Genomic DNA, 14,032 nt, shown 5'->3' with positions numbered 1-14,032 from the left:
TTGGACTGAGCAGAGGAGCAATCAGTTAATGGCTGACCAGCTTTTGAAGATGCTAAGCACATTACAAGCGCTAAGTATTATTATTTTCCCTGCAATGCTTTATTTTTCCCTCTGAATACTCAGTTTAAATAACCCTTTCAATTACATTATCTGGTTTCATGCATTCTGCTCAGATTAAATGAGGTGCCACTTACAATTCACCCACCTCAGTGGCTTCCAGGTCTCTGCAAGTTTCATCCTAACCTTTGCCTCTCAAGCTTCGGCTGACACAGCCTTTGTTCTGGGTCCAGCATCTGCCCCAGCTCTGCTTTGGCTTTTTAAACTCAAATGCATCCACATCTCCTTCCATCAGGCACTTCAACCTCCAGCTCCTTGCTCTTGCGTGCTATTTTTCTTTCTTAATAGGGGAACATCTTGCATCCTTTCCTTTCCTTCCAGCTAAATTAGCTCCCTGGATAAGCTGTCTCCTCCCACTTGCTGGCATCTTGTGGTGTTTTGGTTTATTCTTCTTCTTTGTGAGGGCTTTGTGCTGTGCTGCCAACCAATCTCTCCCATCAGATCTGGGGATCTCCATCTGTGTACGTCTGTGGCTTTGCAGAAGAGTGAGACTGGCTCAGACTTCACACCAGTGAATCCACCTCCTGACAGCTTCAGAGCAGCGATGGATGGACCAGTCCTTCACAGCCACAGGTGGGCTCTTCTGGGTGTGCTGTTCTCCAAAGCCACCCTGGGGCAGGGACTTCCCAGTCACCTCAGCCAGAGGAGCATCACAACTGTATCCAAAAGGGTTTCACCATCTCAGGTGGTTTCTGGAGCTCCCAGCTCTGCTCCAGCACCTCCATCTCTGCTTCTCCACTCCTGACAGCTGTGCTGGGACATGTCTGGTCTTCAGGACCCAAGTGTGAGATGGTGGGAGATCAGAAGCCAGCCCACCCCTCAGCTCACTGTCCTTCCTGGCTGTGAGCTCTGCCAGGGAAATACATTTGGAGTGGCCGTGCCAGGCACCTGCCCTCCCCAGTCTCTGCTGCCAGCCTCCTGGCACATCATACCCAGAGCCCCAGTGTCTGCATCTGTCTTTTAGGAGCTGTGATCACCCTGCAAGGCTGGAGGCAGCTGTGGAGCAGCTCATGGCTTGTCAGCTGTCAGTGCGTGAAGGGTTTGTCGTGCTTGGGGCTGCCATGCTTCTGCCTGGGATTTCCCAGGCACAGATGTGTGTGTGTGCAACCTCTGTGGTGGGTGGGAGTGTTGTTACAGTGAGAATGATCTGAGGATATAATTGAGATAAGGTTTGTATGGAGAAGTAACAAATTGCAGCTCCTGAGATGGCTGGGGAAGAAACCCAAAGCACAACAGTTTTTGTGCATGCAAGCTCTTTGTCAGCCTAAGCTGAGCTGGACACATCAGGAATGTTCCAGCTGGATGGTGGCAGATGGTTTGTGCCCATGGCTACTTTTCCAGGGGGTTGTTGGCTCCTACAGCCCCTTGGAGCTACTCCCAAGAGCTGCTCTGCTGCCACTCCTCCAATCTCACTGCAACACAAATCCTGGGGCAGCAGGGCACTTTTGGGAGAAGCAGACTTCAAGCTCCAGCTTCAGGGAATGGGAACCTTTGTGTCTTGGCTCCAAATGTGGTGGAACAAGATTAATTAATTTAGCTGCATCGCGTGAAGAGTGCCAGTGTTTACTTGTGAGACCACAGAGGAGCTTTTGCAGTACCCAGAGAGGCCTCCCGCATCTGGATGGGCTGGGAGCTCTTGATTGCAAGGCAGGAGATGCCCAAGGAGAGCTCTGCTGCATAAAAGCAATGCTGAGAGAGAGGCACAGATTTAAGAGGCCCCCAGCAGAGGCAAGCTGCAGGCACCACACACAAAGTGAGGCATTCCATCACTTTTCTGCAGATCAGGTAAAGCCGGCCAGGGGCTTCTGCAAGGACGAAGGAGTCTGTCAAGGCTGGATGGGATGAGCCAGGCTGGAGGGCTGCTAGGAAAGCGAGTGAGGTGGGAGGAAATGTGGATGTTGTGTGTGGGGATGTTTGCTTCCTTTCACACCTGAAAACGGAGGGATATGATAGACCCAGAGGAGAGCCCAGGAGATGAGCAAGACAATGCAGGGGATAGCACTCACAGATCTTAATGGATGAGACAGACCAGCAGAGAAGAGCTCATTAGAAAAGGGCATTGCATGGTGAAGGGAGGACAGGCTATCAGCCATGTGAAAGCTGATAAAAGACAGAAATGGAAATCTTTTTGTCCCAAAGAAAGCAAGGATGGAGTACATTAATGAGCTCTTCAATGGCAAGGCAAGTAAAGGTGAGCAGCAAATGGCTATTGCCAGACAGCTGAGCTGGGTGTGAAAAAACAGATGTTGGTGGGATGTGAGAAGCGATCGGCTCGTAGAGGAACAACAGCACAACCGTGTGATTAGCGTTCCCACTGAATTATTGAAAAGGTACACACACAAACTTGGAGACTTGGCAGGCTCCTCTGGTTACTCTGCAGGGACAGGGAGGTTGCAGAGGGATGGAAACAGGCACGTTCACATCGGATTTGAACCAAAAGTAAGGGCAGCGAAACTGAAGTAAAAACTGACATCCTGCTTGGCTACTCCCCACGTGTTGAAAATCCACATCCCTGGTACTTCTGTGTCTTCTCATCCCTTGTACAGAGGAAACTGGGTCCAGAAAACTGGCTTCACTCTAGATCAGGTGGTTTTCCTCCATTAAGTTCTGGGCCGGGGAGGGGGAAGGTGGAAATGAGCAGAAGTCTCAAGGCAGCATTTGTATAATCTCTACCACCCTTCTGGTGGTGCTGGTGAGCTGGTTGAGAGGGGTGAAACAGAGGCGACATGAAAAATTGGAGCCTAAGTAAATTCAGGTGAAGCCGAAGTCACTGCTCCAAGCCAAGGAGTTGGGTTGGTTTCTCCAGCAGCGCTGGCCGTGCCCACCAGCACCTTCACCACCTTCAGTGCCTTGGGTACTGCTGGCACCAGGGGGTTGGAGGTGAAGGAAAGGAAAGGTGCTGTACACCTCTCTCTGGAGAACGATTTCATCTCAGAACACTTACCCAGAAAAACTGACCCTGGGCCCATGGCGGAAAGCCTGTGGTGAGGAAATGGGGAGAGAGGAGCTGGAGGAGAGGCTGGGGCACCTCTGAAGTCCACACCTGCCTGGCCACGGCAGTGTTGCAGCCATGCTACAAGACCTGTTGACACACCCCACGCATTCAAGGTAGGATCAGTGCTTTTCCCAAATAAACCCTTCACCCCCTGAAGTCCATCCCCTGCCCTCTCCTCTGCTCTGTCCCCATCCCGTGTCCATGTGCATCCACGTGCTCACAGCTCCAAGCTTTGGGGGGTTGACACTGTCCCCAAAGGGCACTGCAGAGAAGAGGGACACGATGTGCACTGAAGAGGAGCTGAAGCCAAGGTGAGCAGGTCCCAAAACGCGCTGCAGGGCGCTGCTGCACCCGGGTGGGGTGTTGTTGTTGGTCCTCCCCCCGACGAGCATTCACAGATGCAAATAAATTCTGACTTGGGCTCCCAAATTCCTGCTCCGCTGGCTGCGCTAAAAATAGCCCAACGCAGTGCGTGCTGGCTTCAATCACCCTCATCGATCCGCGCTCCTGGGTCTGGGCCAGCCGCGCCGCAGCGCATCCCTCCCCTGCCTGCCCGGACCCCTCCTCGCCCAAAGCATTTGTGTGGTGAGGCCACCTCCACCGCACTGTCCTCCACCCCTGCTGACCCCTTCTCCTGCAGACGAGGTGATTTATTGCTCCACAGCCCGACGGGCAGCCCGGCTGCCGCCGGCGCCCGGCCAGGGGGGTGTACCGCTGCTCCCGATTTCTGCAGAGCCACATCCACCGCCGAGATGAGTATGGGGATCTCTGGCCTGATTCAGGGAAGGACTGACCTCACAAATGGGCAGAGGGCAGCATTTGGAGGGGAGGTGGCTGCCGTGGTTGGGAGTGGGGGAACACGCAGGAGCAGGAGCTGGCTGGGCTGCTGGAGCCCAGGGCTCTGCTCTGGCTCTGCCATCACCAAGGTGTTGATGCATGGCCTGATCCATAAGGATCAATGCGGCTGGAAGAGAGAAGGCTCCCCGGCAGCCCTAGGAAAGGTGCCAGCACCCAGGAAGCACTGCAGGTCACTGGCTTGATCTGAGCAGAGCCAACGCAGTCTGTCTGTTGTCTGTGTCAGGGCGCTGCCTGGGAACACCTTCTCTTCTTAGGGCCCCCGTGCATCCTCACTGACCCCTCCCATGGGATCTGCACCTGGTTTCATGGCAAACTCAGCTGAAGCCATCAGGAGGCTCAAATGGTGGGCGGGGAGGAGGACAGTTCGCACCTCCAACACCCATGAGCTCTGAAGAAGAAGGCAGCCCCCAGCTACCTCCCCTCTCAAGTGCCTTGCTGCATCGGGGAGGTAGCTGGGCACGCAGTGCCTGCCACCCCTGCCACCCTGTGCTACTCCACGTTTCTGTCTGTGAACACAGCCCTTCCCACAGGCCATGCTTGGGAACAGATGGGCATGCCCGGTGTGCACACCAGGGCTGGCAGGTGCCCTCAGGAATCCTGGGCTTAAATGGTGCCTGTCTATATGAAGGGATGTTTCTGTCCTAATTTACAGGTTTTTAAATAATATCCAGGCTCTAGGTGCCACACAGACTTTGTAACATGTGGCAGGGTCCTTTGCTGACTCTGGGCCAGAGTGAGGATTGAGCCATGGGTAAATGTGGGCTTGGATTTACTCTCCAGCTAGAAGCTGTCCTTGCTGGGGGAGGGATTTTTCATGCTGCCTTGGTTTTGCCCTTGAAGACAGGTGGTTGAGACAACAGCAGCTTTGTGGATACAGAAAGGGCATCAGCAGAATGCATTTCCCCATGGCCCCAGGACTGTGACTGCACTGCAGGGAACTGTGATTTTTTTTCCCCTAGCTTCCCCTCCTCTTCACTCCAACATGCCTTTCCTGTGCCCTCTCCTTTCTGCTTGGTGGGGAATCCTCTTCTTCTGGATGAGTTTAGGGCAGCAGGAGCAGCCTGGCTGGACAAGGTGTCACTTCTCTTTGCAGAACCAGCTGTCCTGGTTGAACAGGAGACAAAACAAAGAACAAGAACACTCAGCAGGTCACAGGTGATGAAATCCCCTCTCTGTCCTCAGAAGGGTCTGTAAAGCAGCTGCCTTGGAGGGATGGAAGATGCTGCGGACAGAGTTCTCCAGGCCCTGTGCAGCGGCACCCCTGGAGCTCATCCATGGGGTGGTGGCCCTGGGGACAGTGGGACCTCTTCCCTTTTCTTGTCTGGCTTTTTTCACAGCTCATTCTATGGCATCTCCTGCCGAGGGATGTGGACCACAGCTGCCAGGACTGCACCTTGTTTTGGAGGGAGGGCAAGGGGCTGGAAGGTGCTCAGCAGCCCAGGAGCCATCTGGAGACCTGTGGTGAGGCCCCACCAACAATGGGATACTGAGTGATGCCTTAGAGATACCTCAGAGATAGAGGGGCCTAGACTTTTTCTAATCCTCCTTTTTTCCAGTTGCAGACAGTTTGCATGCGGGAGGTGTTTAATTTAGAAAGACCAGTGCTGCTGTATCACGTTCCTGTGTCTGTCTCTGTTGGTTTATGACCAGTGAAATCCTGGTGTGAAAACAGAATCAGGCTTTGATTTCATCTGCCCATGCTGTTTTACACCACTAACAGCTTTGCATTTCGATAGCAGCTTTTATTCTAGGAGCTAAATGGGCTTCACAGACAGGCAATTAATTAATTGAGGCTCCCCAGCCAGCCTGTGCCCTCAGTGCCACAAGGAAGCATTTCCAGATGAGGAAACAGAGGCAGAGGAGCAAAATGAGTGGCCCCAGCTAAAGAGCTGAGCTGGTTGCTGCCTCCACAGCAAGGCCTCACACTCCACTGGCTGGCCACTGCTCCCAGTTCCATAGAGATGGTCACGATGCCATTTCCAAACTGGTATGGGAATGGTCTCAATGCAGGGAGCAACTGAGGAAGTTCTTTGGGTATCTATCGGTTCTTTGGGTATCTATCAGTGTCAACACTGGAGCATCTGAGCCCAAATTAACTCATGAGCTGCCACCACTTTGGGCTACCCCAGCCTCTTGATGAGGAATCCTGTGAGATCATGAAACAGTGCCAGGAGGCCCTGTTACTGTTTCCATCATACATCCTTGCTGACCAACTCTTACTTCTCCTGGATGGAGCCTTGAGCAACCTGATTTCATGGGTGGCATCCCTGCCCATGGCCAGGGAGTTGGAACTAAATGATGATGACTTTTTATTTTACAGTCCTAGATGATTTTTAAGGTCCCTTCCAACCCAAACCATTCTATGGTTCTTTGAGGAGGCACTCAGGGAAAGGCTGTTTCAGCTGAAGGGTTTGCTTTGGTACCAGGTGCTACAGCTGAGATCTGGGGAAGGACCTGCCATGATGGCACTAAACAAGAGAGGAGTGACCCTCAACTCCCCCCTCCAGGTCCTCTTCACCACCTGGTGAGCAAGACACAGCCCCAGGAAGCTGCGAGCTATGGGCAGGGTCCACCTGGAGGAGGTAGAGGAATGTGCCTTTGCTCTGGCAGAGTGAACGTATTCCTGGAGAAATTACCTGCCTTTTTTTATGAAATCCTGATAATGGTTTGTTGTCTACACAAATAACCACGGGGAATGAACTCGTGCACTTCCCAGCCTGCTCTGTGTCTTCCTAGCTCGGCTCCTTTCTGAACAAATATAACCTTTTGCAAGAATACCTGTCAAAATCGCTTTGAAATATTGAAATAACAGGATGGGATATGGTTTGCTCCTGGGCCCTAGTGCTCATCCGTCAGGACTCAGGATGTCCATCCAAAGTGACTTGTGAGCAGGATGCAAGGGAAAAAGTTCTGGCAAGCAGCAGGGCCTCACAGAGCTGCATTTGGAGAGCTTAGCACCTGACTGTGCTGGCTCCCCGGCCTCCCACACACTCACCTGGGAGCAGGGCAGCTCTCAGACCCCCCTGAAGCCCTCGCTTTTTGTTAGTCATGGGATGGGTGAGACGTAGGGGCTTGTGACTCAGCTGGAGCTGATCAGGACAAAATTGTGTCCTTTGGCCACCAGTGTGGCCTGGAAGTGCCAGGCCTCAACATCTCCCCTCTCACCTCATGAGTAAGGCATCACCTGTGAGTGCTTTAGGGATGGGGGAAAGAGCTGTGGAGTCTTGGACCAGTGTTGGACAGAAATGGTCGAAGGGCATGTGGCTGCTTGGGTGGACCCATGGACACAGAGCCATCCCCTTCCCTCCCAGTCTCAGAGTGCCAAGGGCTGGTCAGGGATCCCCAGGATGTCTCAGTATGGGTAAGCTGTAAATGCTGCGTGTCTTTCACCTCAAAAAATCACCACTCCATTCTCTCCTCCACAGAGCAGCAAGAGGCTTCGTGCTCTAACTCATCACTGGCTCCCCAGCTTGAGAGTGGGGGGGATAATCCACCCTTTAGTGGCTGCTCCCAAGGGCCACCACTGCCCAGACACATCTGTTTAGGGGCAGAGACCAATACCTTTTAATTTGCAGGAGAAATCCCATTGCGTGGTGGCACCTGCAGAACCCAGAGCCCTTCACTTCTCATCCCCTTCCCAGTTCCTGGTGGTGATGGTCTCCCACCTGGAATAAGGTGAGGGATTCTATTTTCCTGGGTACGTGCCTTTTTTCTTCAGTGCACTTGGAAGTGATGAGAACTTGGACATAGACAATTGGTGGAAGAAATCAAAACCAAGTACTTAGAAATCCAAACACTCCCCCCTCCAAAAGATACCCCATCAGCCAACCAACCAACAAAAAAGTCCTTCAAACAAAACTCCATCTCTTTCTCTAAAATCCATGATTAAAACCTGGTACAAACAGGTGAATATAGATATATATATATATGTATTTTTTTTTAGTAGATGTAGTATTTTTTTTTTCTCCTCTCTCTTTCTCATTATACAGCAAACATTGCAAATATAGAAATTTTCTCTGTACAATTAACGACTTCGGTTTACAATGCAATGTGTGGTAAAACCTTTTAGTGAGTGAAAATGTGAACGGGCCTTCAACTGGGTAAAAGTCTAAACTGGAAGACTCCGTTTGCAAAAACAGCCCAAAAGATGGAGCTCCTTCTGGTCTCTTTTTGGTTTTTGTTGCTGTTTTTGTCGCTGTTGATTTTGGAAGGGAAGGAAGGAAGGAAGAACACAAACTGTTCACAAAGAATCCACAAAATCACGGAATAGGGACTCATGCAATGCAATATTGGGAAACGCCAGACCTCAGCTCTCTGCCCGCTCTTTAATTTTCATTTTATATTCAATTTTTTCTTTTTTCTTATTTTTTTAAAAAATCAAAATGAAACAAAACTTTTTTTTCCACTCCACAGTTTGTTTGTTTTGCAAAGTTTGTGTTCAAATTTGGTGCATGTCTCACCAGCGTGAGGACATTTTAATATCTCACTTTATATATTATATAGAATATTTATAGATTTTTCATTATTTGTTCTCTGTTTTATTTGTTTTTTATTGATTCTCTTTTTTTTTTTTTTTTTTAACTTTATTTTGTTTCAAAGACAGTCTGAATAAAAATAGCTGCTGCGGATTTCTTTTGGTCCAGTTAGTGTGTTAAGTCACAAGTTGTGTGAGGACTCAGGACTTTTGCTGGGCAGAGACGCCCTTCCAGTAGTCTAAGATGTCGTGAAGATCCTCGTCTTTGGCAAACTGGACCTTTTTGCGTAGGGCATGGCCGGCTGCCATGTACTCCTCCTCGTCTTTGTGCCGCTTGCGGTTGAGTTTGAAGCGCTCCCAGATGCTGTGCGATGGTTTGCAGGTGTACTCTGGGCTGGAGGTGTAGCTCAGGTTGTGATACTGAGGCGAGAGCTGAGAGTAGGCCAGGTCTCTGGGGCGAGGACGGGTCAGAGGCTCCAGGATGGAGGGCTTCCGCCCACCCATGCTGTCGTGCTGCTCCCCTGGGTGCGAGCTGGGGTACGAGTGCCGGTGTTCGCTGTACTGGCGGATCTTCTCCGCCTCTGCCCGCAGGATGGCCGCGGCCGGTGTCACAGTGAGGATGGTGTCAGTGGTGGGGGATGTCTTCTCAATGTATTTGGCTTCGGATTTGTGGCCCGATCCCTCGGAGCGGTAGGACCTGGGGCTCCGTATCGAGCCACTGGAAGAGGTGCTGGAGCGTTTGGGGGCCGCCTCCATGCTGTGGTGTCGCTGGAGAGGGTGGTTGTAGCTTTCCTTGTAGATGGGGGAAAGGAATCCATGCTTGCTGGGGATCTGCTCTGATAAGAGCACCAGCTGAGGTTCCACTGTGGAGACTGCCCCCGATTTCACCCCTTGGAAGGAGGTGGACTCGGATTTCAAGGCATCGATGCAGTTGTTGATGATCTGGTTCACCTTGTCCACCTCCTTAGCAATGGTGGAGATCTCAGCCACAGAGCCCTGGGTGTCTGGCGGCAGGGACAGCTCACAGTCTCGCCTCTCAGGCTGCTCACCCGTCCTCACCTCCATGTAGTTACCCTTGGTGGCCTTGGGGGTCTCGCTGCTGTCAATCAGCTTGTACTGCTCGACCTCCCCAGCAGAGGGTAGGTAGGGGATGCGGGTTACTGTCTCCCCACCCAGTATCTGTCCCTGGGACAGCTGAGTGATGCTGGTGGTCTCCATTTCTGGCCCATACTTCAGCTCGATGATGGTCTTCTTCATGCTGCCAGCAGCCTTTTTGTGCTTCTCCTCCTGCTGGCGTCTCTTCCGGAGGCAGTAATACACCACGCCCAGGACAATCACCATGCCGAAGAGACAGCCCAGGATTGTCATGATATAATGGGTGGCAGTGGAAGGGGTGGGCACCGGCTCCTTGCGGTTGGGTCTGGTGGGGGTGATGGTGACACAGGTGTGGTTGTACTTGGAGTACTGGTGAACAGAGACTACACAGTAGGTGTAATCTCTTTGTGCTACTAGGTTGCTCACGGTGATGTTCTCCTCCTTCTTCCTGAGCTTGGTGATCATGGAGGAGAAGCCGTTTTCGAACTGGGAGAGGATGTACATCTTGCTGAAGGGGTAGGGGATCTGCACGGTGAGGACAGCCGAGTTGTGGTTGAGGTGCTTCACCTGGATGTTGGGGCGCACCTCTGTCTCACCGATGGGCGTGAACAGGGAGAACTGCGGCGTCGTGCCGTCACCAGAGGAGCACTCCTCCTCGGAGCAGGGGCTTTCGGAGGGCACCGTGGTCACCTGGTACCTGGGAGGGATAAAACGAGGGATCACAGTGTAGGAGCCACCAGTGCAAAGGGAAGAGAGCATGCTCAGAGCATTGCGGTAGCCAGTCCGGCCTTGGCCTAACAAGTAGTAGCCCACGTAATCGGGTGGGGAGTCGCACTGCATCCGGTCATAGGTGCGTGTCATGTTGGTGAAAGCCTCCAGCCACTGCAGGAAGCCGAGGAGCTCGCAGGAGCAGTAGAAGGGGTTACTGTAGAGTTCACAGACAGAGAGCTTGCTTAGGCCCCGGAAAGTGTTGCTGTCCAGTCTCTGGATCCTGTTCATGGACAGGTCAATGTTCACTATGTTGGGGCACTCCCAGAAGGCATTGGGGGTGACGGTCTCAATGAGGTTGGCCTGGAGATAGAGGTACTCCAGCTTCCCCAGGCCCCGGAGGATGCCCTCGGTGAGGTTCCTCAGTCGGTTGTAACCCAGCTGCAGCACCTGGAGGTTGAACTGTCCTGAAAAGGCACCGTCCTCGATGTAGGAGATCTCGTTCTTCGTCAGGTTGAGGTATGTCAGGTTGCCGAAGCGGCTGAGCGAGGCGTACTGCACGCTCTTGATCTTGTTGTCGTTCAGCCGCAAGTCCACGATGGTGCTGTTGATCTGCTGGGGGATGGACTCGTAGGGGGGCTGGTTTTGGCTGCAGATGGCCAACCAGACGAAGCCCTTGTCCCCCTCGATGAGCCAGCAGTCTGCTCGCACCCCGTGCAGGAGAGACATGGCCGCCACGCAGATGCAGAGGGCTGACGTCGCGGCCCACCGGCGACCTGCCATCTGGAAGGGCAGCACGGAGAAGGGGTTCCTGGTCTGCTGGAAGCGGGGAACAGGACAGGGGCTGGGAAGGTGTAGGCTAGTGCTCCTTCGGCAGCTTTGCTTGCCTCTCCCTTCTCCTCATGGCTCGGAGACGGGAGGGAAGCGTCTGTGGAGAAAGCGGACCTCGGTGCCCACGGTACTCAGCAGCCAGCAGCCAGGGGCTGCTACCAAGGCCTTGGTGGCTGAGGCTGGTCCCACATCACCAGGTCTCTGGCATCTTGAGGAGGGAGTCATGAAGCTAAGCACCTGTGCAGAGGAGTTGCTCAGGCTTAGAGACAAGCCTTCCTCTCATTTTTTATAGTACTTCTCCTCGTTTTCTTTTTGCTGCCCATCGTGGCGCTGGTCCCCATCTCCCTGTGCCTCCGTGCGTTTGCCTGTCCCTGCTCAGTCCCTCGGCTCACCTGCTCAAAACAAAACACAAGCACAAACTAAGCACAAAGGAAAGACAGTCAGCAGTCAGAGGTGTTGGACATCCATCCAACTCCCCTCTTAGTCAGGCGCTTGCCTTCTTGCTGTGGCAACCACCTTTCAAGGAGCCTTTGGTTTATTTGGCTGCCACCAGCACTATTTGGCAGCACAAGGGGAGGTGGTCACTGACCATTGAGGTCACCCTCTGAGCCCTTGTCCAGCATCACTTTTTTGGCAGTTGAGAGACCGACACACATCCAGTGCACCGTCTGTCTGACCTATTTAGCTGTCTACCTTAGGAGGAGAGGAGTGATGCCCCAGAAGTGTCTGTTCCTCTCCGCTGAGAGCAGATGAAGTCTAGACAACTCGCTCTGATGTAGATTTGATGCTGCAGCATTTTGCTGAGGGGAATCCTGACTGTCTCGTGTGCTGGTGTGCGCAGCAGCAGTGCCCACAGAAGGGGTGCTGGTCGAGGACACCGTATCTCTGCCTGCACTGCCATGTGGCATCTGGGATACAGCCCAGCATCAAACGCTTGTCCTGTTTCTGGGAACCTGAGCAGTAGTTTCAGGGCACTCTTTTGCAAACCCACCAGTGTGATTGTGAACCACCCAGTGTCCTTGTTCCTGGTTCGGGCTTGTTGCCTTTCTCCAAGGCCTCTCCCTCCCAGGTGAAATGATGCAGAGCTGTGGAAGACCAGCCAACATTCAGTGGCATAACAAGAACATTTGCAAAGGATGGGACAAAACCTTCCCTCCCCAGCCAGAAACAGCTGTTTGAAGACTAGGAAAAGTCTTCACTAGGCACAAACCTGTGGGGCTGCCAGCAGCCTCACTTCCCACAGAAAAACTCATTCCTGGATCACATTTTCCATTTTTTTCCCCCCTAAATTTTTGACTAAGCATAAATATGAATGGACAGCTCTTACTTCCTTTTCTAATTTCTTAGGGAAACAGGAAGAGAAAAGTGGAGAGGTGGGAACTGCATTAGCACCAGCATCTCCTGGGTTACGCTTTTCCAAAAGATATTGAAAATATCATCTGTGGGTATCTCTACTGCCAAACAGAACTCTGGGCTGGTAAGATGGTTGCAGTGTGATGTTGTGGCAGAGATGGAGTTGCCCACAAATGGGAGAAATCATCAAAGAGTAGAAAAGTCCTTCTTGGAACTTTTGTTGGGAACAGGAGCTTTGGTCATCTCCCTTGTCCAAGGGCAGGGAAAGACACCACCAATACTCCTTGAAAACAAAGCTGGTAAGAACTGGAGGTCTCTTGGGAAGTTGTGAAGGAGACAGGGCCACATCTTACATCTAAATTGTCTTTCATTAAATCTGGGAAATAGTATAAACCCAGAAACAGTTTTCCAAACCATTTTGCAGTGCCCAGGCTGGACTGTTCTTGGTGCTATGTACCTGAAAATTGTGTGGGGCTGATTGTTTAGAGGCAGATGCCATACTCTGACCCTTGTCCCAAAGAAACCAGGCCCTTTTCCAGCCACAATACCAGGCAGGGAAGGAGACCGTACCTGACCACAGAGATCCCTGTTCACCATTCAGTGTATACCTTGGTAAACAGGCCAGTAATAATAAGCAGTGAAACAGTTTATTTGGTTGGATTGTGAACAATGAGTCTGTTCCCTGATGACAGCTGGGCTCCCATTACATGAATAACAAGACTTTCTCTCACATCAGCTCTCTGCACATGAGACTTTCTGGCCACCTTGTCCTCCAAGTGCTGTCACTGCCCTGGGATGCTCAGGTCACCCATTTTAACACAGCTGAGGAGCCAGCGAGGAAGGGAAGAGGGACTGTGCTCCCTGGGAGATTGCAGCCGAGTGCCCCCCCTTGCCACCCCCACAGCAAGACACGGGCTGCAGTGCCAGACTGAAACACGTCTGCTGCTGCTTCCCTCTGGTGTTAGACACTCAATTAACCTCTCTGCACTCCAGACTCCTCTCTGGTACTGAGATAACGATAGCACTTCGTGGGGTGGTGGGAGACTGAAGCAAAGTGCCCTGAGCTCCTCTTGTTGGGGTGAAAATCCCAGCACATACATTGTTTTGCAGGTGGACGCTTTCTCTCTAGGTGTGCCCACTCTCCTCTGCTGCAGGGAGCAGCCTGGTGTCCAGCTCTTCCTGCATCCTGTGGGGATGAATATTGCCCATAAGGGTGGGCATGAGGGTATTCCTGGCCTGCAGAGCCATAAGCAGATGCTTGCCCCAGTTGTCCCTTTGGGGTGGCACTTGGCTCCAGCACCTCCCTGTCCTCCTCCATGGACTTGTGGATTCCAGGGATGTCTCGCAGGCAAGGGAAGCCCTGCCAAACTGAGGACAGGCAGCAGGGAGGGATGCACCTTGGCACATTCTCTTCAGCAAGTGCTTATTCTGTCTCCTCTATCTCCCATTGTGACCCAACCACCATCTCTGGGCAAATCTGTGTTTGGGAAGGCTCTGCAGAGCAAAACCAGCCTTTTCCTCGCAGAGGAAGGTTCTTGTCACTCCTCCCTGGGGAGGCTGTGGGCAGCAGCCTGTGTCACAGGGCATTAGTGGAGTAGGAC

The 14,032-nt window shown here is 52.4% G+C and overlaps 1 protein-coding gene across 1 annotated transcript; it reads right to left on the bottom strand.

Annotated features, from left to right (window-relative positions):
• Window positions 1-2,271: 2,271 nt before the first annotated feature.
• ELFN1 (extracellular leucine rich repeat and fibronectin type III domain containing 1) lies at window positions 2,272-12,273 on the bottom strand. The gene is made up of 2 exons (XM_032126159.1): window positions 7,532-12,273; window positions 2,272-5,074 (listed from the first exon to the last, which is right to left on the bottom strand). Exon 1 carries the CDS (start codon window positions 11,028-11,030, stop codon window positions 8,646-8,648), a length of 2,385 nt encoding a protein of 794 aa, XP_031982050.1. The 5' UTR covers window positions 11,031-12,273; the 3' UTR covers window positions 2,272-5,074; window positions 7,532-8,645.
• Between the last annotated feature and the right edge of the window lie 1,759 nt (window positions 12,274-14,032).

Source organism: Corvus moneduloides, chromosome 16, assembly GCF_009650955.1.
Source record: "Corvus moneduloides isolate bCorMon1 chromosome 16, bCorMon1.pri, whole genome shotgun sequence".
NCBI classification, from domain to species: Eukaryota; Metazoa; Chordata; class Aves; order Passeriformes; family Corvidae; genus Corvus; species Corvus moneduloides.
Note: the sequence above shows the minus strand (reverse complement) of the source record. Positions and strands in the feature narration are given on the sequence as shown.